The sequence below is a fragment of the Archocentrus centrarchus genome, chromosome 22 (assembly GCF_007364275.1).
Source record: "Archocentrus centrarchus isolate MPI-CPG fArcCen1 chromosome 22, fArcCen1, whole genome shotgun sequence".
NCBI lineage: Eukaryota > Metazoa > Chordata > Actinopteri > Cichliformes > Cichlidae > Archocentrus > Archocentrus centrarchus.
The window spans coordinates 11,973,972-11,996,999 of record NC_044367.1 but is presented as its reverse complement, the minus strand read 5'-3'; the positions used below and the strand labels follow the sequence as shown (position 1 = coordinate 11,996,999).

Genomic DNA, 23,028 nt, shown 5'->3' with positions numbered 1-23,028 from the left:
ATAATTTACACGAAAGGTGGACCCCTTTGCAGTTTTTTCATACAGCATTACCTGATTTATAATTCTTAATATATTGAGAAAGTGTGCCACTTTCATGAGCAAAACAGTCTATAAAACGGGTTTTATAAATATAAAACCTTTAAGTATGTATTAGAAATATTTTCCATTTAAGTGTCAATCTTTTTTTTTTTGCATTTACAAAAAGCATAACAGCTGATAAATATCTTTTATTTTTCATCCTCTGACTCTTACCATCTGCTATTACCCTTTGCTTTAAAAAGCCATGTGCGGTTGGATCATAACAGTTCAGAGCTAACAGTGTTTTTCCACTTGGGTCTGGAGCTCTGAATACCTGGGCAATGTCTCCTGCTATTGCTAATAACGATCAGAGAGTTTCCTGACGAGACCCTGTAAAGTATTCCTCACTCCTGGTGCCTGGAAAACACTGCAGAGCCCCATCTCTAATTCAAAGTGAAAAGATAAGTGGCGAAATGTTCCGGCGAGTTTCGCGTGATTTCCAGCTGAGAATGTGTGGCTTCTCTTTGCGTTTGGATTGGGGATGCTGCTCCCGAATGAAGGGTGTCGGGGTTCTTCGGGGAAATGGCTGCAAAACTGGGACTCTGGAGGGAAAACGGCAGGTACCAAAGGGAGGTGCAGGCTGTATTGGGCCTCTTGTGTTGGCTAAGAGGAGCTGTGGAAGCCTGGGTTTGATGGAAAAGAAAAAAGGCCTGTAATGTTACAGTGACTAGTTCACCAAGCAGACACTTAATCAGCATACAAACCACAGAGCAGACGCACAGGACAGAGGAGCAATCTGAATCAGCCTTAAACAATGCTCACTCCAGACTACTCCGTGTGGTTTGCCTGCATTCCTACATGAAGGCTTTACATTCTTGTTTACCGTACAGCAAGTTTGAGGAACTAAACTGGTTCCTACAAAAATGAAATTTTCAAGTCTGACTGTTTCCGACAGGATCGACCCCAGAGCAGAGCTCAGACTGGCACCTGTCTGATTTTACAACACTATCACTGATCCGGGGTCACTGCTCGTTTTTACAGCTCTGAAGATCAGAAGCTTTCTGGATTCAGCCTGTCATCAATGTGATTCATGACCCCAAATAGGGTACGATGACTTTCAGGTTGTTCGAGAGATAAACTTTGTATTCAGTTGAACCGACACTGAAAGGAAAAAAAAAAAAAAAAAAAAACACCTACAAGATAAATCAATAAACCCTACCCCATCTTGCCGCAAGGACTGGAGCCTCATTAGCTATATTTATTAAAGCAATGACACTTAGACTGGTGTGTTGAATACACAAAGTGGGCAGCGGACAAGCACAGGGCAGGCTACTGCATACTTCTAAAAAGGCAAGTCAGCCTGCAAGACGACAGTGTGAATGTCCGGATGTCTTCCTTTAGCGCTCTGCTCCAGCAGCAATTGAGGATTCCTGGGAATGATGGGAGCTTTGGGGGGTGGGGTGTACAGAGCCACACACCTGCCAGATGATTTGTCATTATAGAGGGGTCAGCACTCAGCTGTCACCCCCTAATCACCCGTCCAACCCCTCGAGTCACCCCCCCACCACCACCTTCATCCAGTAAACTCAACTCCAGTCCTCCCAAAACACCCCCTGCATTCCTCAGGCAGCTCCGGTTTCACTCACAGCACTGCTGCTCAATCTGCCCCTCCTTCCCTACACTCTGCCCTGAGAGAAAATGTACCCCTGTGAGAGACACAGCACACTGAGCGCATTGTGTGGATGTGCGATGTGTGCTTATGCCCCCATCTGTGCGTCTACACAATTCACATGTGCTTGAATACATGTTTATCTAAGGGCAGAGCTGTTTGTATCGATACCGAAAGCGAGCAGTTGGAGCTGAGTTTTTACCAGTGGAGAATGTGTGAATTGGTCCAGGCTGTGGTCTAGAAACAAAACCCCCGCAGACAAGCCAAATATCGAGAACTCTCACAGGTATACTATATCTGTCAACAGCAGTCTTTCATCACTATGGGTCATAGGTCACACTCTTTTCCATTGAATGCAGCTTCCTCTGGGACATGCAAGTGTGTGTGAGTGAGATCCTCAGCTCAATCCACTGTCTAGCAGATTATCTCAAGTTGTACTCTGCGAGTGTGTCTGAGAGGGGGCTCACTGAGGTTGCGTCATATCCTCAGAAGCATACAAACCCCTTATCCATTATCATATGTCTTATCATCATCACTGACAGTCTCTGCATCCCAAAAGAGAGAAGGAGAGGGAGGTGAGTATCGCTAACACTTACTTAAGGAGAGAACATGTTTAGAGTGTTAACAGAAGCTCTGGATGACACTTGACATTAACGCTTATAGAAATACATTCTCATGTGGAGTGACTGACAACTTGTCCTCAGCAAGGAGGCTTGTTGGTATCAGCGATAACTAAGGGGTGCACTTGTTTTCATTATGAAGGGCAGCATTGCCGAGGTGGCAACCATAAAAGAGTATTGTGCAACTTGTGGCCAAATTCAGCTTCACTTCCTGGACCAAGCATCACCTGTCACTACTCATCCAGAGCTTTTGTGTCTTGGTCCTGCACCTCCTGTGTCTAACCTGATGGGGGCAGTAGAGGCTGGCTGACAGGCTAGGCCACCAACTTCACAATTAATCGCAGCCGCTGTGAGGAGTGAAGCATCTCACACTCACACACACACACACACACACACACACACACACACACACCACACACACACACACACACACACACACACACACACACCCCTCAAGCCACTTGACACACACAGCATCTTTCTTTCGACTCCTGAGCTGCCACTTGATAACTCTGCCCCTGGAAAGCTTAGGAGGAGGAGGGAGGCAAACCATGGAGGACAGGGGAGGATAATGACATGACATCAGTGTCATCGTTAACCAAATGGGGCTGTACACAATAGAAGCACATATGCTGTCTAGTGAATAGCTGCTAGCACAAGACACACCCACACCCACACCCACACCCACACCCACACCACACACACACACCCACACACACACACACACACACACAGTAAAAGGAGCCTTGACAATTGAATGTAACATTCAGGGGATAGATCACCGATACACAGAGAAAGAAAAGAGTTTTCCCGGGAGGGGTTCTCCTATGCAGTTATCAGTTACAGAAGACCCTCAGGCACTGGGAAAAGGCAAAGGGGATTTCAATTAGGAAGAAAAACAAGAAAATAATAAAGGAGGAGAGATGGAAGAAGAGAAAAAAGGAAAGGTACCATAGGAGGAGGGCTTACTTCATACGTCATAGTGGAGAAGTACCTCCTCCCCTGAGGTGTGTGTGTGGCAAGTCCCCACAACTAAGCCCCACATGACAGGAGTTTGTTTTGTTTCTCTAGCTCTTAAGAGGGAAAAATGAGCCAGTTAATCCCCCTGTACATTACTGGACCCTTTGCCCCAGGGGTGAAGAGCAGAGGAGAGGTACAGAGTTCCAGTCTGTTTGTGTGTATGCATAGTTATGAGCCCCATCAGGCTCGAAATCAAAGCATGCAACCCTAGACAGTGTGTGGACGCAAACCACTACAGAGATCACTGTGTGTGTTAAAATAGTCAGGAGACATCACCTCACCCTCCACTGGGTGTTGACCCTGCCGCCACTAGGCTGTGATACAAATAAATCTGGAAGCAAGAGAGGCTGTTATCCTTGGAGTTCCCTGCTTGCTGTTGCCTCCTTCACTGGCAACAGCCTGACAGGGCCTGGCTTCATCTCATGAGGAGACTGCTGCCTCCAGAGGGAAAACAATAACACGAAAAGCAGACCTCTTTCAGATGACCAGAATACACATGAGAAAAATGGACCTCCCCTTCTGTCATTCTGTTATGCTCCCTCTGTTTCCGCCCACTCTTTGGGTCAGAAAAGACTCGCCCGCAACTAAAAAGCTTCTAGTCAACTACAGTGCATGCTTATTTGACTCATACTTCAAGAGAAAATCAATATTTGCACAGATCTATGGAAGGGAAAACAATAGTGATGTGGCCTCCTCCAGCTCTGTCTGTTAATGGTCTGTTTACTGAGACAGACGGGATAATGGTCTGGGTGTTGGCTGGTGGAGAATCATTCAGTGGCCACACTCCACTCTGTTTCTGATATAGTTAGTAACAAGAAGCGTATGCATCAATGCGTGCAAGAAACGTGGACTCTTAGTAAGGTGGTAGATATGTGCTCTAAATAAAGATGGGGCATTCTGTTGACACAGACAGGTTTGCAAGTCAAATAGCTGGCCTCAAGCTCCCACACTTTTATACTCTCTTTTGGTTATGCAAATTTGAAATCTGTGTGTCTCATGGCTGCAGTCAAGCTTTCAGATTGTATAAGTATTTCTAAGCTGTAGAAACACTTAAACAGTCACTTGAAGCATTTCGTTAAACTATATCGTTATGAGCAATGATGGCTCTAGTAACACAAGACAATGGCATGTGCAATGAATTTGTTGTATGGAAGAATGAAGGATATCAAAGAAACCAGGTCGATGGTTCCTTGGTTATGATGACAACTCCAAGGTACTCGAGAAACAGCAAGAGCAAAATAAACCATTTCCCATAAACGGTATTGTTTGGCAGCGTCACAAAATATTTTAATTGGCGCAGCAAGAGCAAAATATGTGCCTAGAGACACTATCTAATAGTAGTAAAACTAGATCAAAGCCCACTGCTTTTGAAAGAGTTCATCTGAGGTCACGCTAACCGGCGCCTAACTCTCCGGCTCATAACTTCAGCATCAAAGCTGCGTTTTGTGCGGGAGAGAGTGCGAGAGTCTGTGACTATTTGGTGGCCCAGAATACGAGAGCCGTCTCTCCAAGGTGCCATCACTCTGCTCCTGTCAGTCTCAGCACTCTGACGTCCTGGTGCTGCACCTCAGGTCCCCCATGGTCCGTGACCTCTGACCCACCTCCTGGCCCTTCCTGACCCATCAGAAGGATATGTGCCTTGCAGGGATCAGAGAACCTGGGTTACATGGAATAGCTATTCGTGGCTGTTTCTACAGATTCCTCTGGAGCGCCCCTCCTCTGCATATTGCGAGAAAAAGAAAAATATTATGGCTGACTTGCATTTCATCACAGAGTGCGAAAGGAAAACAGGGAAAGGAAAGAATGATTTGTATGGAATGGCAAACCTCATATTCTCTAATTTAGTGATGGCAGAAATGGATTCAAAAGCACTCTATGGACCATGTTTAGTGGTGCTTGCTAACTTCCAGAGCCAAATCCAGGGTCACTGGTAGTGCTCTTGGCCAGTGAGGCCAGAGCTGGAAAGATGGAGAGCTCAGACTTGGAGTCAGGCCAACCAAGCAGGGAGAGGCTAGAGAAGCTGTCTGCCGGTAACTGAGGGCTGTGATTGCACCATTGACTATCCTGGATATCTTCCTCCCACCAAAGCACTTAACATGCAGTATAAGCCAACACACAAACAAACAAACAGATGCACACACTATTCAAATAAACACGCAGACACCAAAGGATGCGTGGAAAGCTAAAGAACACAGGCAGGAGGAGAGCATCACTCAGAGAGCCATTAACCCCTGGCTTCCAACCAGAACAGTGAGCATGCATCCTTTAAGTACATGTTAAACATAGCTAGTCTGTATGTGTGTGTGCACAAGTGATTTATGTATTACTTCTCAGTGTCCAAGTGTATCTATGTGAACCCTGTATAATTACTGGGATTTCTCCATTGATTACTCATAAAATGTGATCTGATCTTCAGCTAAGGCATAATTATATACAAACACATTCTAACTAAACAAATAACACAAACAGCTGCACTATTCATTTCCTTATTCAAAGAATGAGTAATTATTCACAGTCCAGACTAGGAACTCTCAAACCTGCTAAAATCTATATTCACTGTGTCATTATAAAGAAAAAACACTGCTGCTCTTACCAAAAACAACAACAAAAAAAACTGCAACACATCTCAAGGTTGCAAAAAAGACCACCTACATATTTCACAGTATTAGTGAGACAGTGTTCTGTGAATAGATGTGACAACATTCAAGTGCTTTAAAAAAAAAAAAAAAAAAAGCACAACACTATTTCCACATGGTGGAAAGAGCATAAAGTTTATTTCTGCTTTGTTACCTCAAAATCTTCCTGCAATCACTGGGGAAACGATGAATTCGAACTAAATACAAACTTTTAGAGAATGTCAGGGCAGCAGCCGGGTTGGGTGACGCAACAAGACAACGATGAACCAAAGCACACAAGTAAAGAAAAGAAGACAATGTGGAAAGACCTGAAGAGGGCTATCAAAGGAAGAATTCCTAGAAATGCTGATGAACTGAAACAGTTTTGTTTTTTGTTTTTTGTTTTTTTTGGGGGGGGTGCAAGAATTTACACTTGTGCTAATGCCTGATGCTTACTTTCTTTTTCTAGCCCACACATCAAGTGCTTATTTAATGTTTAATAAAAATATTAAAAAGTACAACTCCTCTCCCTAAGTGCTTTATAATACAAGTCACATTTACCATTACATTCGTACAGCACTTTTATTTATGCCCTTTTAAAGCATTTATCTGCCTTCCATCTGAGTCAGTTTAAAATCACCAATCTTGCTAGGTCAGCTCTAATAACATTTACAGATAACTCATGGTTCAAGTCTAATAATCACCAAGCACAAGATTTTGACACACTAGTGTAGGACTGCATTATGTACAGTGGGCAGCACGACAGTACAGGAAGTGACCCTATAAAAGCTGGGCTACATCTTGTGCATGTAGTGAATATACCCATATATCATGGCGCTCTCTGTGTTACTGTCCTCGGTGTGTCTGACCGAAGCTGTCCAGGAATACTAACATCTAAATTTTGTCTAAATGACAAAATGTTTGGAGAAGCCAGCAATGCTAAGTATCGCGTGTCTGAAAAGGCTTCTGAGTGTTATTAGTTCAATCAAATTATCCATAACTGTGACTTTGTTGGAGATCCGGATACATTTTATTTGCTGCTAATTTAGAAATCCCAGTAATTTCAATGAGTTTCAAACTTCCTCCTGCAGTCGTTGTCCATGAAAACATTGACTGACTTCAATTTTGAGTTTTCAGGGGACAAAACTGATTGTCTTCTGTATTAATGAATGAAGGTCACAGCAAACCACCTATGCCTATTTAACCCTTCAGACAAAGTAGTCTGAGGACTGCTTCCTTGTGCAGAGAAGTGCATCCCCAGGAGAGAAGCGCCAGACTAAACACTCTGTCCATTCAGCTGCTCCCCTTCTCCGCACCGACAAGAGACGGCCGCCTGACAAGTACTCCCAACAGAAAACCTCACTTTTTCCACCAATTATAGAAAGCAGTGTGGAGTGGGGGAGGAGGCAAAACTTCAAATATTATACACACTGGCATTGGCGAAGCGCATTGAGCAACCTCTGTCAGAGAGAGATGGGCTAATTTCAGGGCACCCTGTGCCAACACAAACAACTGTTCTGGATTGCTTTCATTGTCAGCACTTGAGGTTGAGTCACATTTTTTTTCAGCGCTCCGCAGCCAATTTCTCTTTCCCCTATTTTTCCCCCCATATGATTTGTCCTTGTCCAAGATCCCAGTCAGTCTTTCATCGCCTGCACAGTCAGCGCTTAAAAGTATTCTGGTAGAGAGCAAACTCAGATCCAGATGCTCATCTACATACACAAACGAAAATAGAATTTTTTTAAATTTTAGGATCCCAGCATTTGTCTCCAAGAGCTCATGCACAAAAACCTATTGTAACTGTAATGTAAGCATGTGTTTGAGGTGCTGTGTATTATGTTGTACCCGTTTGTTTAAAGATTATGGCTGTCAGCTGGCGGCAGGAGTTTAACAGCTACTACTCCAGTCCCACAATGCTGTGTGCTGGGATTCATATCACAGCCATGTCAATGTAAACATCATATGTTACTGTTTGTGTCTCCAAAGCAGTATTTACTTCTACTTTGATTTTGTTTATTAAAGGCTTTTTACTGTTGAACATAAAAGCAAGAAGCCATGGCAGGACATTTGGAGTACGGGCTGTAGTGTTACATTCGCAGTCTACTCATAACTCTGACAGCTCACGCACAGTTTTGGGTATGTGCCAGTCAAAGAGATGGGCAGCTCTATACTGCCATTATAGAAGCCTCACACAGTTGGGTTCATATCCTCTGTGGCAAATCAAACACACCTAAGCACATCAGGAGAGGAACCTTTGGATATGTGTGTGAGCGGAGAGGGTAGATGCTGAGGTGGAAGCTGAATGGGCACTTTTGGAGGCCCCTAAACATGCACCCTTTACTCTGCTCCAGTATCCAGGCAGCTGTCTTTAATATAAGAGTCCACTTCAACTCATATTTATTCAGGTACAGCTGACAGAGAGGGAGAGACAGTGAAAGAGGCGTGGCTTTTCTTTTTTTTCCTGGCAGCCGTTGCTGCGCTCCTGCGGTTTTTTGGGGGGCAAAGGGACAAGGCGAAAAAGACACAGACACTGAGATGGTGGGGGAGAGGGAGAGTGGTGCAGAAGAAAAGAGCTAGCTGACATAAAAAAGGCATGGCTCCACTCAGTCCTGTGTTGACTGGACATCCTGTGCAAAAGACAAGACCAGAAGGCCCTGAGGCCACCGGGGAGGGGGTGTATGAGCTCTATTCTCCAGTTTTACTTGATGGCTGTGTCCAAGACAAATCACCAGTGGTGCTGCTGTCACAGTGGGCCTTGACCAAGACAAACAGCCATGTTTTAAAATAAGTACCTGCCCCCTCACAGCCCCTTCCACCTCATCCACACTCAGGCACATCCATATCTTGCCACACGTTAAAACAAATTCCCTTCACAGGTCATAGGACTGGAGCTATAGTCCAACGCTCTACACAGGGGACTCACTTTTCACTCTCTCAACGCTGTCTGCATGCTCTCTCCTCCCCACACACACACACACACACACACACACACACACACACACACACACACACACACACACACACACACACACACACACTTGTGAATATTTACCACATCACACGAGTTCCACTGAGGCCAAAAGGCTGAGACTGCAACAACAAAAGGTGAGTGTGTACGACATAAAACCTACAGTAAATTTACCGGGCACCCTGTGTGGGGGTGTATATGCAAGCTTGATCATCTATGTATATCACAAAATCTCCAATTTAGTTGAATCACAAACTGCCAGCAGCGCAGAAATGTCAGCACTATTTCCTTCTTTTACTTAACAGCACATTGTATCTTGGGAGTTGTGGTTTGTCGGAATGGGCCTGTCTGTGTCGCTGCCTACAGCCTGCACCAAAGGGACTGGTGTTCCTCACTGAACAGAGCCTCATTTATCTCTGTGGCAGAGTCCTTCCTCTCCAGCATCGGTCCTCCTGGACCCCTGAACTGCTGACCCTGGGGGGGGGGTTGTCCTCTTCCTCCCTCCTCTGAGCTCCAGCATGCGGCAAAAATTGTGAGATGCGTTTCATCTGCATATTGATTAGCCTGGCCAAAAGAAGTAGAACCTCAGCACTTCACTGAATACATAATGTAAACAAGCGGCAGTTATTCACTAAACTCTCCTGAAATGTTTCACCTTCAGCACATGCTTTTCAGGTGATTGTGCAATAAAAGTCAATAACAACTTTTTCTGAAGAAAAGGAACAATGAAACTAGAAATCTGCTATCTAAACATGCTGACATTACGCTTAAATATGCAGATCTCAGCCAAATAAATGTTACTGTCAGAGTGAAGCACTGAGCTCACCTAAAAAAACAAAAAACAAACAAACAAAAAAAGATCATAACCCCGTCTTGCTTCTGTCACCCAATAAAGGCAGGCTGCTCTCAGTGTGTGGGCAGGCTATAGTGCCAGCCAACTGTAGTGCAGCCGGCTGGGCGCTGGGTTGTCTGATGGATAGCTTACATTCGGTGAGGAGTGGACCAATGGCGTCGTGGATTGATTGGCCCAAAGGGGCCGTCGGAAAAGCACTTCCTGTGTGTTAATGGACGCTCCTGCAGATGCACTGTGGCGGCTTGTGGCAGGGTGATGGCTGTTATCCCCCCATTTTGCTTTCACCCTCCCAGTTAATCAGAAGAGAGTCAAGATTTTCCAAGCAGACTACTCATCTAGCAGCTACTCACTACACCTACAATAAAACCTTTCCAAACAATCATTTAAATGAATCGTAAATACGTCCCTTTCTTATTTTATTTTAGAAGTAATAATCCAACAGTATTCTGTGTATGTTTTTATAATAAATGAATCCTATATATTTGATTAATTTCAACTATTTCATAACTTTACTTTTATTTATCCCATACTAGGCTTATTGCTTAATGCTTTCCAAGAAATGTCAAGAATTTATAGAATAATTATGAACATTATTCAACTTGTCATCTGTGACATCTTGACATCTCACCCTCACTTAAAAAGGAAAAAAAGAATAAAACAAAACTCATTGTAGGTGTATGGCCTGAAGGAAATGACACGTCAGAGTTCTCGGGAAAAGCTGATATACAAATAAGATTAATTAAGTCTGTACCCGAATCTGCCCAGCTGCTCCAGTTCAGGCACCGTAGGTCCGTAGGTTTCAACTTGAAGGGGTTTATAGCGGTAAAGAACTTCCTCTATCTTGGTAACAGGCTGGAGAGACACGGTCTGACGCTGAAGGAAAAAAAGAAACACACAAAAGAGACAGATCACTCAACACAGGATATAATTGTCATTGTCTCTGTGCAGTGCAATGCTGGAAACTGGCTATGGCGCAAACGCACAAAAACAGATCGCAATATGGTTAATGTCAATCAAACTGCAGCATTATCACCCACCGGTTCTTGACAGACTGGTTTGGAAATAGAAGTTCTGTCTGACAACATGTTCACTTTCCAACGGCAGTGGTGGTTTGGCCAAGAAACTTAACCAGGACAATGACTGAGCATGTTTTTAGCGGTTAAATAGTTTCGGAAACTGAATAGGGAAAAATGAATGCGAACATCATTCAGGAGAATTGTGGTCTGCTGAAATGTAATTCCTGATAACAAAGCAAGTGTACTTTGGTTCAAAAATGGCTATTGGCTAGTTCTATAAAACCACCAAAAAGAAATCAGCTGATAATGTATAAATGTAGTGTGGAGGAACATGCGTTGTTTGTGGGTTGAGCTGTGATTATTTTTGTTTGCACTGACTTCCCGTGGTTTCACCTAAAACAATGTCCATCAAACTTGCATCTTATTGAAACTTGTTCAACTTAAAAATGCTTGTAAATCTTAAGTTGTTTAATTAAAAAAAAAAAAAATCCAATCAATAATTACTCAGTGCTGAAATTTGAGTCAGACTACTCTAGTTCCTAATGCCTCTTAACCAAGCAGATCGAGTGAGAAATATGAGACTTCTTCGGGATACTGCAGAATTGTTCGATTTGGGGCTCTGCCATCAAAGGGGAATTCCACACAGCATCCGACCGCTATTTTTTCTCCAGCATTAAAGTAATGAGACTCATAAGACAAGCCCGAGTCATGAAACAAGCCTGGAATTAAAAAGATGATGTTTAAACAAACATGAACTATCTTAGAGAGCAGCAAAAGACCTCAAGACAAAGAAGAGATAAAAAAGATAAGAGAGAAAGCCAAGGGGAAAAAAAAAGTAGTGGGGGGAATATAAACAACAGAACACAGAGGGGGAGTCGATGAAAACCAAACTAAACGAGTAACATGTGCCCCGCGGCCTCACACTGCCTGCCTTCACACATGCTTCGGCCCATATGAACGCACACGCAGGGAAACAGAGCAACCAAAGCTGAGCTGGAAGTTACAAAAGCACCAAAGACAAGCACATGGAGATGACGACAAATGCAGATTTTCTTGGTGCCATTTCCTTTCCGGGTCAGTGTGTGGGACAATAAAGCTGCTTTCAGATGTGCACCTCTTTCCATTAATCTGACAGCATCTGAACATGTCTGCTTCATGTCTGAGTGAGAGACTTTTATCACGTTCAACACTGCAAGTCTGAACTGCATGCAGTCGCATTAACAGACAGGCACACACAAGATTACGACGTCCAGCTTGGCGGGGGGGGGGTTGAGAATCTGAATGTGCTTTTGGAGCTGCCAGAGCCTCAGAGCAACTTCTACAGAGAATTTTGAGCATGGGTCCTTCATCATCTTGGCACACAAACTGGATATCTACGTGTGCTCAAATTAAAAAGGACAACTCAAGTGTTGACCAATGTGCAGATCTATGAATACCTCCCTACTTACCAGAAAGAAAAGTAGGAGAAATAAGTAGCAATGCATAAGAGCATTAAAATAAACTTCAGCTTTGATTTAGGATATTTCTATTTACATGTACCCATGTAGTGTGTGCATGTATGTGTGTATGGTTTAAGTTAGACATATCAAAATTTTAGAAGTACTTACTCAATTATTTAAGTAACATTTCACATACTGTCCTACACAATCAAATAGTCTTAAGATTTTGTCTCCCTCACACCAACAAAACAGCACCATATGAGAATATCTTAATATATCAGATATCCACATTAACGTAAAAGTGACAGACACAGATGTAATGATGTCACTTTAACAGATGATGCCAGCATGTGACTGATCTTATATCTGACAAAAAGCTAGAAATAAATAAAATACATGGAGACAAAAAACCAAAACAACAAACAACAACAGCAAAAAAAAAAAAGTACTGACTAATAATTTTAGAAGTCATCAGTATCCTGTTACTCCAGGACAAAAGTACTGAGCACCTTCATGTTACATTTACAGGAGCTGCTGGGGCCATGGAAATCCATGCCATGAAGCTCCCAGTGAACAGTTTATGCTGATATTAATGCCAGAGGAAGTTGGAGCTCTGCAGTGATTGAGGCAGGAGAGAGGTGTTGGCAACTTTTTATAGTCTTTCACTTCAGTCTACCACTTACAGCTGTGTGGAATATCAAAGAGGAAGACATTTCACAGACTGACTCGTTTCAATGGCAGCATCCTACTACAGTACCGCACGTGAATTCACTGAGCTCTTTAGAACGACCAGTTCTTCCACAGGCAGACTGCATGGCTGGGTGCTTGGTTTTATACACATGTGGCAGTGGGACTGAAAAAAGCCTGAATTTAAGGATTAAGAGTGTGAGCCAAAACTTGTGTCCATGTAGCCGCAGTTTGTATTTATTTATTTACTCACTGTGACTTGGATAATATGACAATATATACTGGAAAAATAAACGCATCTGTCCTCATTAGTTCTATCACACTGAATTACCCACCATTCATTCTCTTCTGATTGTGTCAGACCAGCATCATTTTACCTTAAAATACCTTAACATGCCAGATATTTAATCCATTATGGGCCTTTTTCTTAAAAAACAAAACAAAACAAAAAAAAAAACACATTACATTTACATTGACTTACATAGAAGTAGAATAGATGATACAGGATTTTGTCTACATCACCAAATCATATTTCCGAGAATAACTTTCAACTATCTTAACAGAACGAGTCTGAACCTGCTGCATTCAGCTGTGGTTTATCACATGCAGGCGGGGGTAGCAGCGGGGATAGTGACAGTGACAGCAAAAGAGTGAGTTTTTCCACAGAAGTTATGAAAGCTGAATATCTGCTCAGACAAAAATACTTCCTTATGATGTCACTGTTAGTTAAGCAAAGGTACTTTCTCTTCCATCATCATCAAAAAAATTTTTTTGATTGCAAAAGAGGCTCTTTGATTGTAAGGAATGCAAAAAACTAATAGTATCTGTGCTTGGCTATAGTGTCAAATGTTCAGTCCTGTTTTATGTAGAAAACAAAAAAATTATATTGGCATTCCTAGCTTGTAAACATTGTTTCCGTTAAAACACTAGGCACACACACTTCTCCATGGTTTTCATTCAACCTTTAACCCTGAGGTGCCAGGGCTCCGTTATACCATCCTATCTATTCATCCACCACAGAGCACTTCTGCAACAGGCTAATGAAACCCAGACCGCTGAATGCAATCCCAGCCACTCTCCCTCTCTTTCGCACTCCTTCAGACTCTTCATCCATCTTCTTTCAAACTTTCAGCACTGTTTAACCCCCTACTGCGTCAGTCAAAGAGATGCACTGGGACAAAGGGAGGGTGGGAAGAGAAGCAGAAGACACAGTAGTGGTTGTGGTAAAGAAAGAGCAGCAAATTGGGAGTTGCAGATGGGCTGAAGTGCAGTAAATCAGATTTTTAAGTGACAGACACAACAGACCCAGCCCCCAGTCTGGAGAAATTTCTTTTGCATTCCTCTGCAAGGGCACCTTGAAAACTGGCATAGATACTTCAGCGTGCACAAATGCAGCCCTAAAACATGTACACACAAACACAGGCTTTACACGCTTCTAATATATTTACAGAAATGTGTAAATGAATGACTTATAGTACATTTAAAACTGGTTTGACAGAAAAAAAGTGTATGAAAAAGTGTAGAGCTGTAACCTCTGCTTTCCAGTGCACTTAATAATACTGCTGAAGCTTTTCATTTGCTCATCAAGTCCTATTAAAAACCTGTGTGAATTACTGCATTTGAATGTTGTTTTCTAATCCTTCAGTTAAAGACAGTAACAGAAAGAGGGAGGGAGAAGGGGAGCCTCCAGCCAGGGCCCAGCAGAGCAGAAATGCTAAGGGACTAGGGCCATTGAAAAAACACCCCTGCAAGAGCCATACAACATCTGCTTTTATCATCAGCGAGGCCCATCCTCCTACCTATACAACACTGTGTGTATTACAAGTTTGTGCATGCAACTGATTTCAAGGCTCTTATAATACCCCTGTGACACTAAAATGAAACTCTGGGGGTCATCAATCTTAATAAAACCACAGGGAAAGCTGATTTGAGGAAATCACCATCATGCCAATGGGAGTACTCCAACTAACCCTGTATTTGTACTTCTACACTGTCTGGTTGTAACAGAACTAATTCCAAGTAAAAATGTCACAGGGTGCCCGTCCTTTAAACTGCTGCAGGTGACAGGTGTGTTTTTATTACCTGGCACTTATTACACATTAGTATTGTTTTTAAAGGGGATACTTTTATTATTTGACTTTACTAGAGTAGCTTTGTAGGACAGTTGAAAATAATTCTTACTTAATACTTACTGGGTCTTTGTTCAGGCCCTTAGTTACAATGCATTCAGCTACTTTCCCTTTAAGCTAACTTTACTCTGACTGGCTGCACCAGGTGTTCATTTGTTCACAAGCCTGAGCTGTGTGCAGGGGATGACCATATTAGGGATAAAAGCTCTTACTGACATCATACAGATCCAAGACTAGGGAAAAAAAAAAAAAAAAATGTGTGAGACCAAGCATTTAGAGCAGTCTGAAGCTTGATAAACTCATTTTTGAAACCCTGGCCATGTTTAATGTGAGTATCCACCACTGTAAAGTATGATGTCTATGAGAGAAAAGAAGGAGATGCATAACAGGTTCGCTTTAACCCTGCTATCCATCTCAACAGGTGACATAAGAAAGCATTAGCACATCTGACAGAGTGACATAGCCAACATTAATGTAACTTTTACAGGACAGGGGTCTCATAAAAGTCACATTACTTTGAAGGTACTGGAATGTGGCATTACGGGATTGCACTGACTCAGCCAAATCTTCACAAAAAAACAAAAACAAAAGGAGGCTGGGTCTATGCCATAGTTGCTCCTTTTAAAACAATTTACATGGCCAGCCAAATTTTAAATATGTTTTAATGCCATTTCTTTTATTACCTGACACTAAGCATCAGTGCTAAAGTATGGTTATAATATGATTTTAAATGCTTAGTGACATTTCACAGGAGAGAACAAGATCTTCTACGGCATTAATGATGCCAAACTTCCACCCAAAGCTCGTTGGTCAACAGCTCAAATCGTGGGTCCGCAGACATACCACACACACACACACACACACACACACACACACACACACACACACACACACACACACCCCAATCATCAGCTCCCTCTTTCCCCTGACTTTGCAGCTCAGCAGGACACATCAAGGTTGCTGAGACTAAACTCTCCATCAGCACCTTCCCACAACATCCACGCACTCACACACAAAACCACATACACTCATGTGGTCCCCGAGGGTTTGGGAAGCCACAGCTCCAGAGACACTGAGGCACTCTGCACTAATGCAAAATGTAATAATGATAACAATGGAAAGGGGGAACAGTGGTCAGTTTTGCATAGGGAATAGGGGCCAGGCTAGTGCCATACCAACTCCAGACCTCACTTCCACCTTCTGCTCTGGCGCTGCCAGTGCTTCTGTATGGATAAAGAGCTTTGGGCTGCCCAGTGGCCCACTAAGCAGCAAGTAGCAAGTGTAAAAACTGCTTCCCACACAGTGCCTCCCCTTGCCTTACAAGTTTAAATATAACTCCCTGACCAATGGCAGCTGCCCCAGCGCAAAGCCCCTAAAGCTGACAACTTCTTTTTCCGCTGGGCTGGGCTGAACCAGCTTGCCCAAGGTTGCTGAGGCCAACCTAAACAAGGCCAAGCCGGGGACAGGGGCAGAGGTGTGAATGCCCGCATGTGCTGGTGCCAATCAGACACTCCCACCCGCCCGCAACCTGCAAGCAAGCAGTCTGATATAAAGGAAAAGGGCCAATGGACAGTTTGTGCATTCTCCCACAGAAAACATGCAAACTTTGGTTTGTGAATGTCTCAACTTAAATAATCTCAGTATAAAAAAAACAAAACAAACAAACAAACAAAAAAAAAAACAAAACATAATTTTCCTGCATCTCTAGGTATTTTTCTCAAGAGTGTTAAGAGTGTGAATATGGGATGTAAAGATAATGGTGAAGAAGAGTGAGTGGGGGTTGCACTAAGTATATAGTGACAAACTCGCAGGCAAAACAGGTTGGGCCAGTCTGCCAGAGCAAAGTAAAGCAGCGCCTGCACAGTGCTAAAAAGTACGTCTACTGCGCAGAGGTCACCGTAAAGGACAACTTAACCAAGTAAAACAGGCCTGAGCAAACAAGCCCACAGCATGTCTCTGTGTGTGTGTACTTGTGTTTTCTGTGGTATTCAAATACCACTGCCTAAGAGTAGAATGGACTAAATCCAGAGAGGACCCGGGGTTATTTCAGCCAGCTACACGTCAATGTTTAGGTATAAACTTTCCACCCACATTTGGCTGATTGTGTGTGTGAGTTCCACTTCTGTTTATGTGTGTGTTTGCCTCCTGCTTTCATTAGGTGCCCATGCCGGCCTCGTCAGGTATGTCAGCTGCTCTCCTGCCTGTGAGGAGAGGATTGGGCCCCAGCAGAGCAGGAACCTGGGACCTTTCATTTAAGATGGCGCTGAAAGCTGCCCCAAGGTGGAAAGATTCCCCATCGGTCAGCTGCTTTCAGGAATGGGACACTGTAGCAGCTAGAAAAAAAAAATCCCTAACTACACACACACACACATACATACACTTTGTCCAGAAAATATAAAAATTTACTGGTACAAATAAAGCAAGGATGCTGAGCAGAATAAAAACAAAGTGCATGTCATTTGTATGCTAATTACTCTATGATTTTGTCAGAGCAGGTGCCGAGCATGGTGACTCTTGTCATTATGCTTGGCACTGAAGCTCTTCTTATGTGTCAGACTGCAACAAGCAACCTGTTTAAACAGTGTATAGTCACCCCCCCCACCCACACAAAGTGTCTCTTTTGATATCAGCGGACATCTATTTTAAAAAGACACTTTATTCTTCAAAGGATGTTTACTCAGGCTGGCTAAGGAGGGGGTGTATTTATATGTGCGCGCACACACACACACACACACACACACACACACACACACACACACACACACACACACACACACACACGAGTATGTGTGTCTCATGCTTCAATAGAGTCCCTACAAAGTAAAGGATTAGTGAGTAATTTCAGACCATTCCTCAGGCAAGACCAGACTCATCCCACTTCAAATCACACCTGGAATAAGACTACTTTCTCTGAGGATTGGTGAATTTCCTCAAGGATCCACTCAACAGCAATGTTAACACATAATCTGAAACATCAGGTCCAAGGTTGGAGTCCCCTTCATCAACTCCGTGAAAATCACTGGCAAAGAACAGAGCCAGCATGGCTGAGATGTCCCCATGCGTGTTTCCAGTAGACAACATATCACAACTAGATGCAATATTAGATCACTCTTTAAATAAAGTCTGCAACGACTAGGAAGCTGAGGAATAACTGGCATCCCCAATTTCCAGCCCAAAGACAGGCAGATATGTCATTCCTCTGGTGACGGCTCACTTTGGCCCGGGATGAAACAGCTGGCTGAAATACTGTTAAGGTGGCAGTAGTGGGAGGGGGTGTGGGTACAGAGATCCAGGGGCGCCACACATTTGTGCTTCTGTGACTGGTGAACATCACATTGCCAAAAACATCCAAATGAAAAAAAAAGTGCTCCAAGTCCATTCATCACTGTCACAATCAAACTGTTCCTTATTTGTCAGTGTACTTCACAAGACATAATAGGACTTGTACTAACAAAAACTTCACTGATTGATATTTCTAAAAGCTTTGGAAAACTGTGCATATGTTTTCCAAGTAGATTCCTTTAAAGTGCTTTAAAAAAAAAGAAAAAGATTTTCTTTTCATGATAGAAAACAGGGTTCCATGAAACCGAAGCCATTTGCACTTGATAATTACAAAAATGACTAATCATTATAACAGTAAAAAATGATATCACAATTACTAAAGAGATTGGCACATATTAGTTTTGCTTCAAAGCAATATTATACAAATGTGGCCCAGCTTTAAAAGCTGTGTTTTTACATTTGTCTCTCCTAATTTCTGCTGAAGAAAAACCGAAACCCTGCTTGGAGCAAGGGACCACAACCTAGCAGATAAATGAATTCCAGCAATCTCCAGGAATCTGCCGCTCTGTGCTGAAACCCCACCAAGTCAAACAGAAGTCATTCTTATGGACTCTGAGGTGAAGGGAAATCCAAACCCACACGTTCCCCTGACTCAAGTCTCAAGTCCAACAGCAGATGCATGGTGAGAGCTCTGCTCCACCATCAAGAGTGTAGGGATGGGAAGATGAAGAGAAATGGGAGAAAGAAGCAAGGAAAAACATGCACAGACGAAGCCAAGGGCAACATAATCATGCAGTTTCTCTCTCCATCAGCAACTTTTAACTTCACACTGTATATTAAGGAGGTGAAAGCGAGAGTACTGAATTCTCCATTTAGCTCAGTTCAATACTTTTGAGTGCTGCCTTATGAGGTAGACCTCTCTTTAAAAGTAGAGAGTTTGGTTATACCCAAGTATGTCAAAACCTTGCTCCAGCTTGAGCTGAGGTGAGTACTAAGCAGATATCTCTCCCACGCACCACTGAACTGTGGGAAGACAACCATACCTCATGAGGGTTGCTGTGAAAGGGGTGGGGATGATGACACAGCCTATCTCATCACAATAAAATGAAAATAAACGACCCGAAAAACCTGAGCTACAGCCAAATGGAAGTTCTCTCCAGACATGGTGTGCACAAAGCTGCAAGTTCAGAGTGCCCTGAGCCCACATGCTCGCTCTGTGGGACCTACTACCCGCCCAGAGGAATGTGATGACATGAATGAAGGGCCTATTCCCACCCTGAAGAAGCACCAGACATGGAGGACCATCCACCTTTTGAAAGTGTGGACTTATATGACCACCCTATTGCCAACAAGCAATCTGTGTAATGTTATAATTGATACTAAACTAACAATCACACTATGACCACAGCAGTTCCGATTCACCTTAGCACCACTGGACAGAAGTATGTCATTATGTGTATTAATTGCCTCTTAAAACCTGATTGATGCTCATGTTGCTCTCATTGCTTTGTTGCTTGTGTGCAGAACTTTGTAATGCAAGTTTGGTGCACCCAAGCTCAGTCAAGTGGATGCATGCTAAGAGGCAAGCAGCCTTAGTGCAGGGATTTGTATGAAAAGTAGTAGTTTGTATGATGTGCTGCCCAACCACAGTGGAAAGGAAAATGTCTTAAAGCTGTTCTAAACAACCACAATTGTAAGCGAGGGAAAAAGCTTCCCAGATTATCATGGTGAACACACTCCAGACTCTCAGGATTTAAATGGAACCTATTGTGCTCATGGAGAGCTCCATATTTTTATTCTTGAACTCCGCTGGAGAACCAGTACATGATTTACAGCACAAAATTATCTTTATTTAGCTCATGCAGGATCATGACGGACCCCCTCCATTCACTGTTTAAAAAAAACAAAAAAAACAAGCTCTTTTGGTTCCATCCTCTTCTGAAGCTCCTTGAAATCAGAAGTTTTGATGTCCCACTAGTTGTGTGGGACATCTTAAGACTCAGTCTCCACCAACCAGAGCTGTGTGCCTGAGATATAAGCAATAGTACTTCCCACTCAGGGATAGCTTTGCAAATAACACACACATTCACTGTGAAAAGAGTCAGAACGCTAGAATATAAGTGTCGTACTTACCATATGTATTCCTGTTGAAAATAGATTGGTGGGCTTCACAGCCTGTTTCTGCTGCTCTATCTGGGTCTCAAGCTGGGCAGCACGAACCTTGTGTTGTGCAAGTAAGAGGGTGGCAGGAAGCTGAGACTGCTCCTGGAGATGAAAAAAAACAAATATACGCACTGGTTCATTAGGGGGAAAAAAAAACTGACATTTGAACATATTTAGAACAGAGGAAAACAGAAACAACCCCTCCATCCCACCCCACCCATCACTGGGACATGATTGTGGCACTGGATCACCGTCGGCCCGAGGTGCTTTAGGGCTAGCTGGCACAAAACTTTAGTAAGTCACATTAGCAAAACTGCGGTGCTGCAGGGGACGCTGCTTCAAGTGCACCGCAACCGTCTTCACCTCCATTAAATGCAAGGTCAGACATTTCAATTTCTTCAGTGGATTATTGCCAAGTGCATAGATCTAAGAACACAAGCTTGGACACATTGTTCACTGTAGAGGTAGGACATTTTTGATGGGGTGAACAGTAAAGGTGGGACAGTCTAGAGTTTTTCTGGACATTTATCAATATACCAATAACAATTTAAATCCGTTTCCACACTATAAGTCCTGGTCTGATTGTAAGAATTGACACATTTCACTCATGTGAGAAACAATGCTCATGAATTCAAGAGTGAAATAAAACAGCACATAACAAATGTGAGCACAAAGTAGAGTACATCTTTTATTAGAGAAGAACAATAATCCCGTGTGCTCCAACTTCCCACTGATGTGTTTTATTGATTAGTTAGCTGCTTCAGGAAACAGTAACATGCAGTCTAAATGTATTTGTTGATGTAATGTATGTGTGTGTGTTCACATGTAAGAACAGCAAGCCTATTGGCCACAGGGCCGTACAGATGTCAGAGCTCAGGAGAGTTCCCCTGGGGGGGCTGAGAGCTGATCTCATCTGCCTATAGTCAACAGGCCCTGTGCCTTAAACAAACAAACAAACAGCTTAGCCAGCTATCTGTGATGGTCCTTCAGCAGCCCACTCTGCCAGAACAATAACTTCCAAAGCCCGCAGCTCAACACAATGGAGCCGATAGGCTTTGGAATCACAGAATGAGAACAATGCAGTCCACAGCACAATGACTGGTAATAAGCTCTTAATGATCTCACATCCATGAACCCTCAGGCCGACTGCGTGCGTATCAGACATGGACCATCTGACCTGCTGTTTGCTTGTCTTTTTGCATCAGAGATTGGTCATTCCACACGGATATGTACATGCAACATGTGTGCATCTCACCAGTTCATCCAGCAGAGCCTGCTTGTTCTTCCTCTTGGCCTGTAGCTGCCTCTGCTCTTCCTGCAGCACCTCGAGTCGCCGCTGCTCATTGCTCTGCTGTTCCAGCAACAGCAGCTCCTCCAGCTCTTCCTGCTCCCGTGTCTGAGGAAGAGAGAGAGACGGGAAGTTGGAAGAACCTGTCACTTTACTGACCATGTGGCTGAATCCACACAAGCTGTAGCACTGCCCTGTGGCATTTGATTCTACAATCTGACCTCTGGGAGAAAGGAAGCATCAGGCAAAATAAATAAATCCACAGTGCTTATATTAATACATAATTGTTTTTATTAGTTATTATGTGTGTATTAGGGGAAAAACGTAAAAGTACGTACAAGTTTGGCCTTATTTCTCTGGATGACATCTCTGTTCTCTCTCTGGTACTGCTCCATCCTTAGCTTGGTGTTCTCCACATCAACGTTGTTTGTCAGGTTATACACTGCGTGGAAAAGAAAATCCACTGCTATTCAACATATCAATCCACTGCAAACTCACATTTTGCACAGAAGCACCGTATAAATCCGCAATACCATTATTTAAAACTGTAATCAAAATAACAACATAGTACAAATTTATTCAACTGAAATACTGAAAGAAAGGTATATGTTATATCTTAAATCAAGGAAGCATGCTTGTTTTTGTGTGTCAAGACACTACTGCTTATCAGGCAGCGTTTGTTAAAACATTTCACTTATTTGTTTTTTTGTGTGTGTGTGTGTGTGTGTGTGGGGGGGGGGGGGGGGGGGGGGGGGCAATTAGCTTTATAAGATCACATCATCTGTACATTACCAGAATTTTAAAGGTGTCTGACCAATACTGGTAAGTAAAATATTTGAATAATCAAATTCTTTTCTCTTTTCATATCAGGGACAGACAACAAAACAATCAATCCTCGAATCAACCAATAAATGTCCTGGTTCATGATGAGGACGACTGTTTAAACACCAGCTCTAACTGAACCAGGACTTTTATTGGTCGATTCGAGGATCAAACACCTGTTGTGAATTTTGCCGTTAAGCTCCTCGTTAGAGAACAGCAACTTGTGCAAAAAGTTCTGAAACATTTAACAGTTGGACATGTGCATTCAAAAGCTTAGAGAAGGTCACATTAAGTTCACCTGTAAAGGTTTGAATGCATTTTAGGGTCGTCCTGAAATTTCACCCAAAAGCCAAATATCCCTAACTTTTTGTGTGTGTATATATATATATATATATATATATATATATATATACACACACTTTTTTTTCTCCACTCATTG

General features: G+C 42.9%; 1 protein-coding gene across 1 annotated transcript in view; it reads right to left on the bottom strand.

Annotated features, from left to right (window-relative positions):
- mnat1 (MNAT1 component of CDK activating kinase) overlaps window positions 1-23,028 on the bottom strand; it is a 33,483-nt gene that overhangs the window by 2,543 nt on the left and 7,912 nt on the right. The window contains exons 4-7 of the mRNA XM_030718798.1: window positions 22,106-22,209; window positions 21,735-21,875; window positions 20,450-20,581; window positions 10,515-10,636 (exon numbers count right to left, since the gene is read on the bottom strand). Coding sequence (XP_030574658.1) covers window positions 10,515-10,636; window positions 20,450-20,581; window positions 21,735-21,875; window positions 22,106-22,209 — 499 coding nt within the window. The remainder of the gene's footprint in view (window positions 1-10,514; window positions 10,637-20,449; window positions 20,582-21,734; window positions 21,876-22,105; window positions 22,210-23,028) is intronic.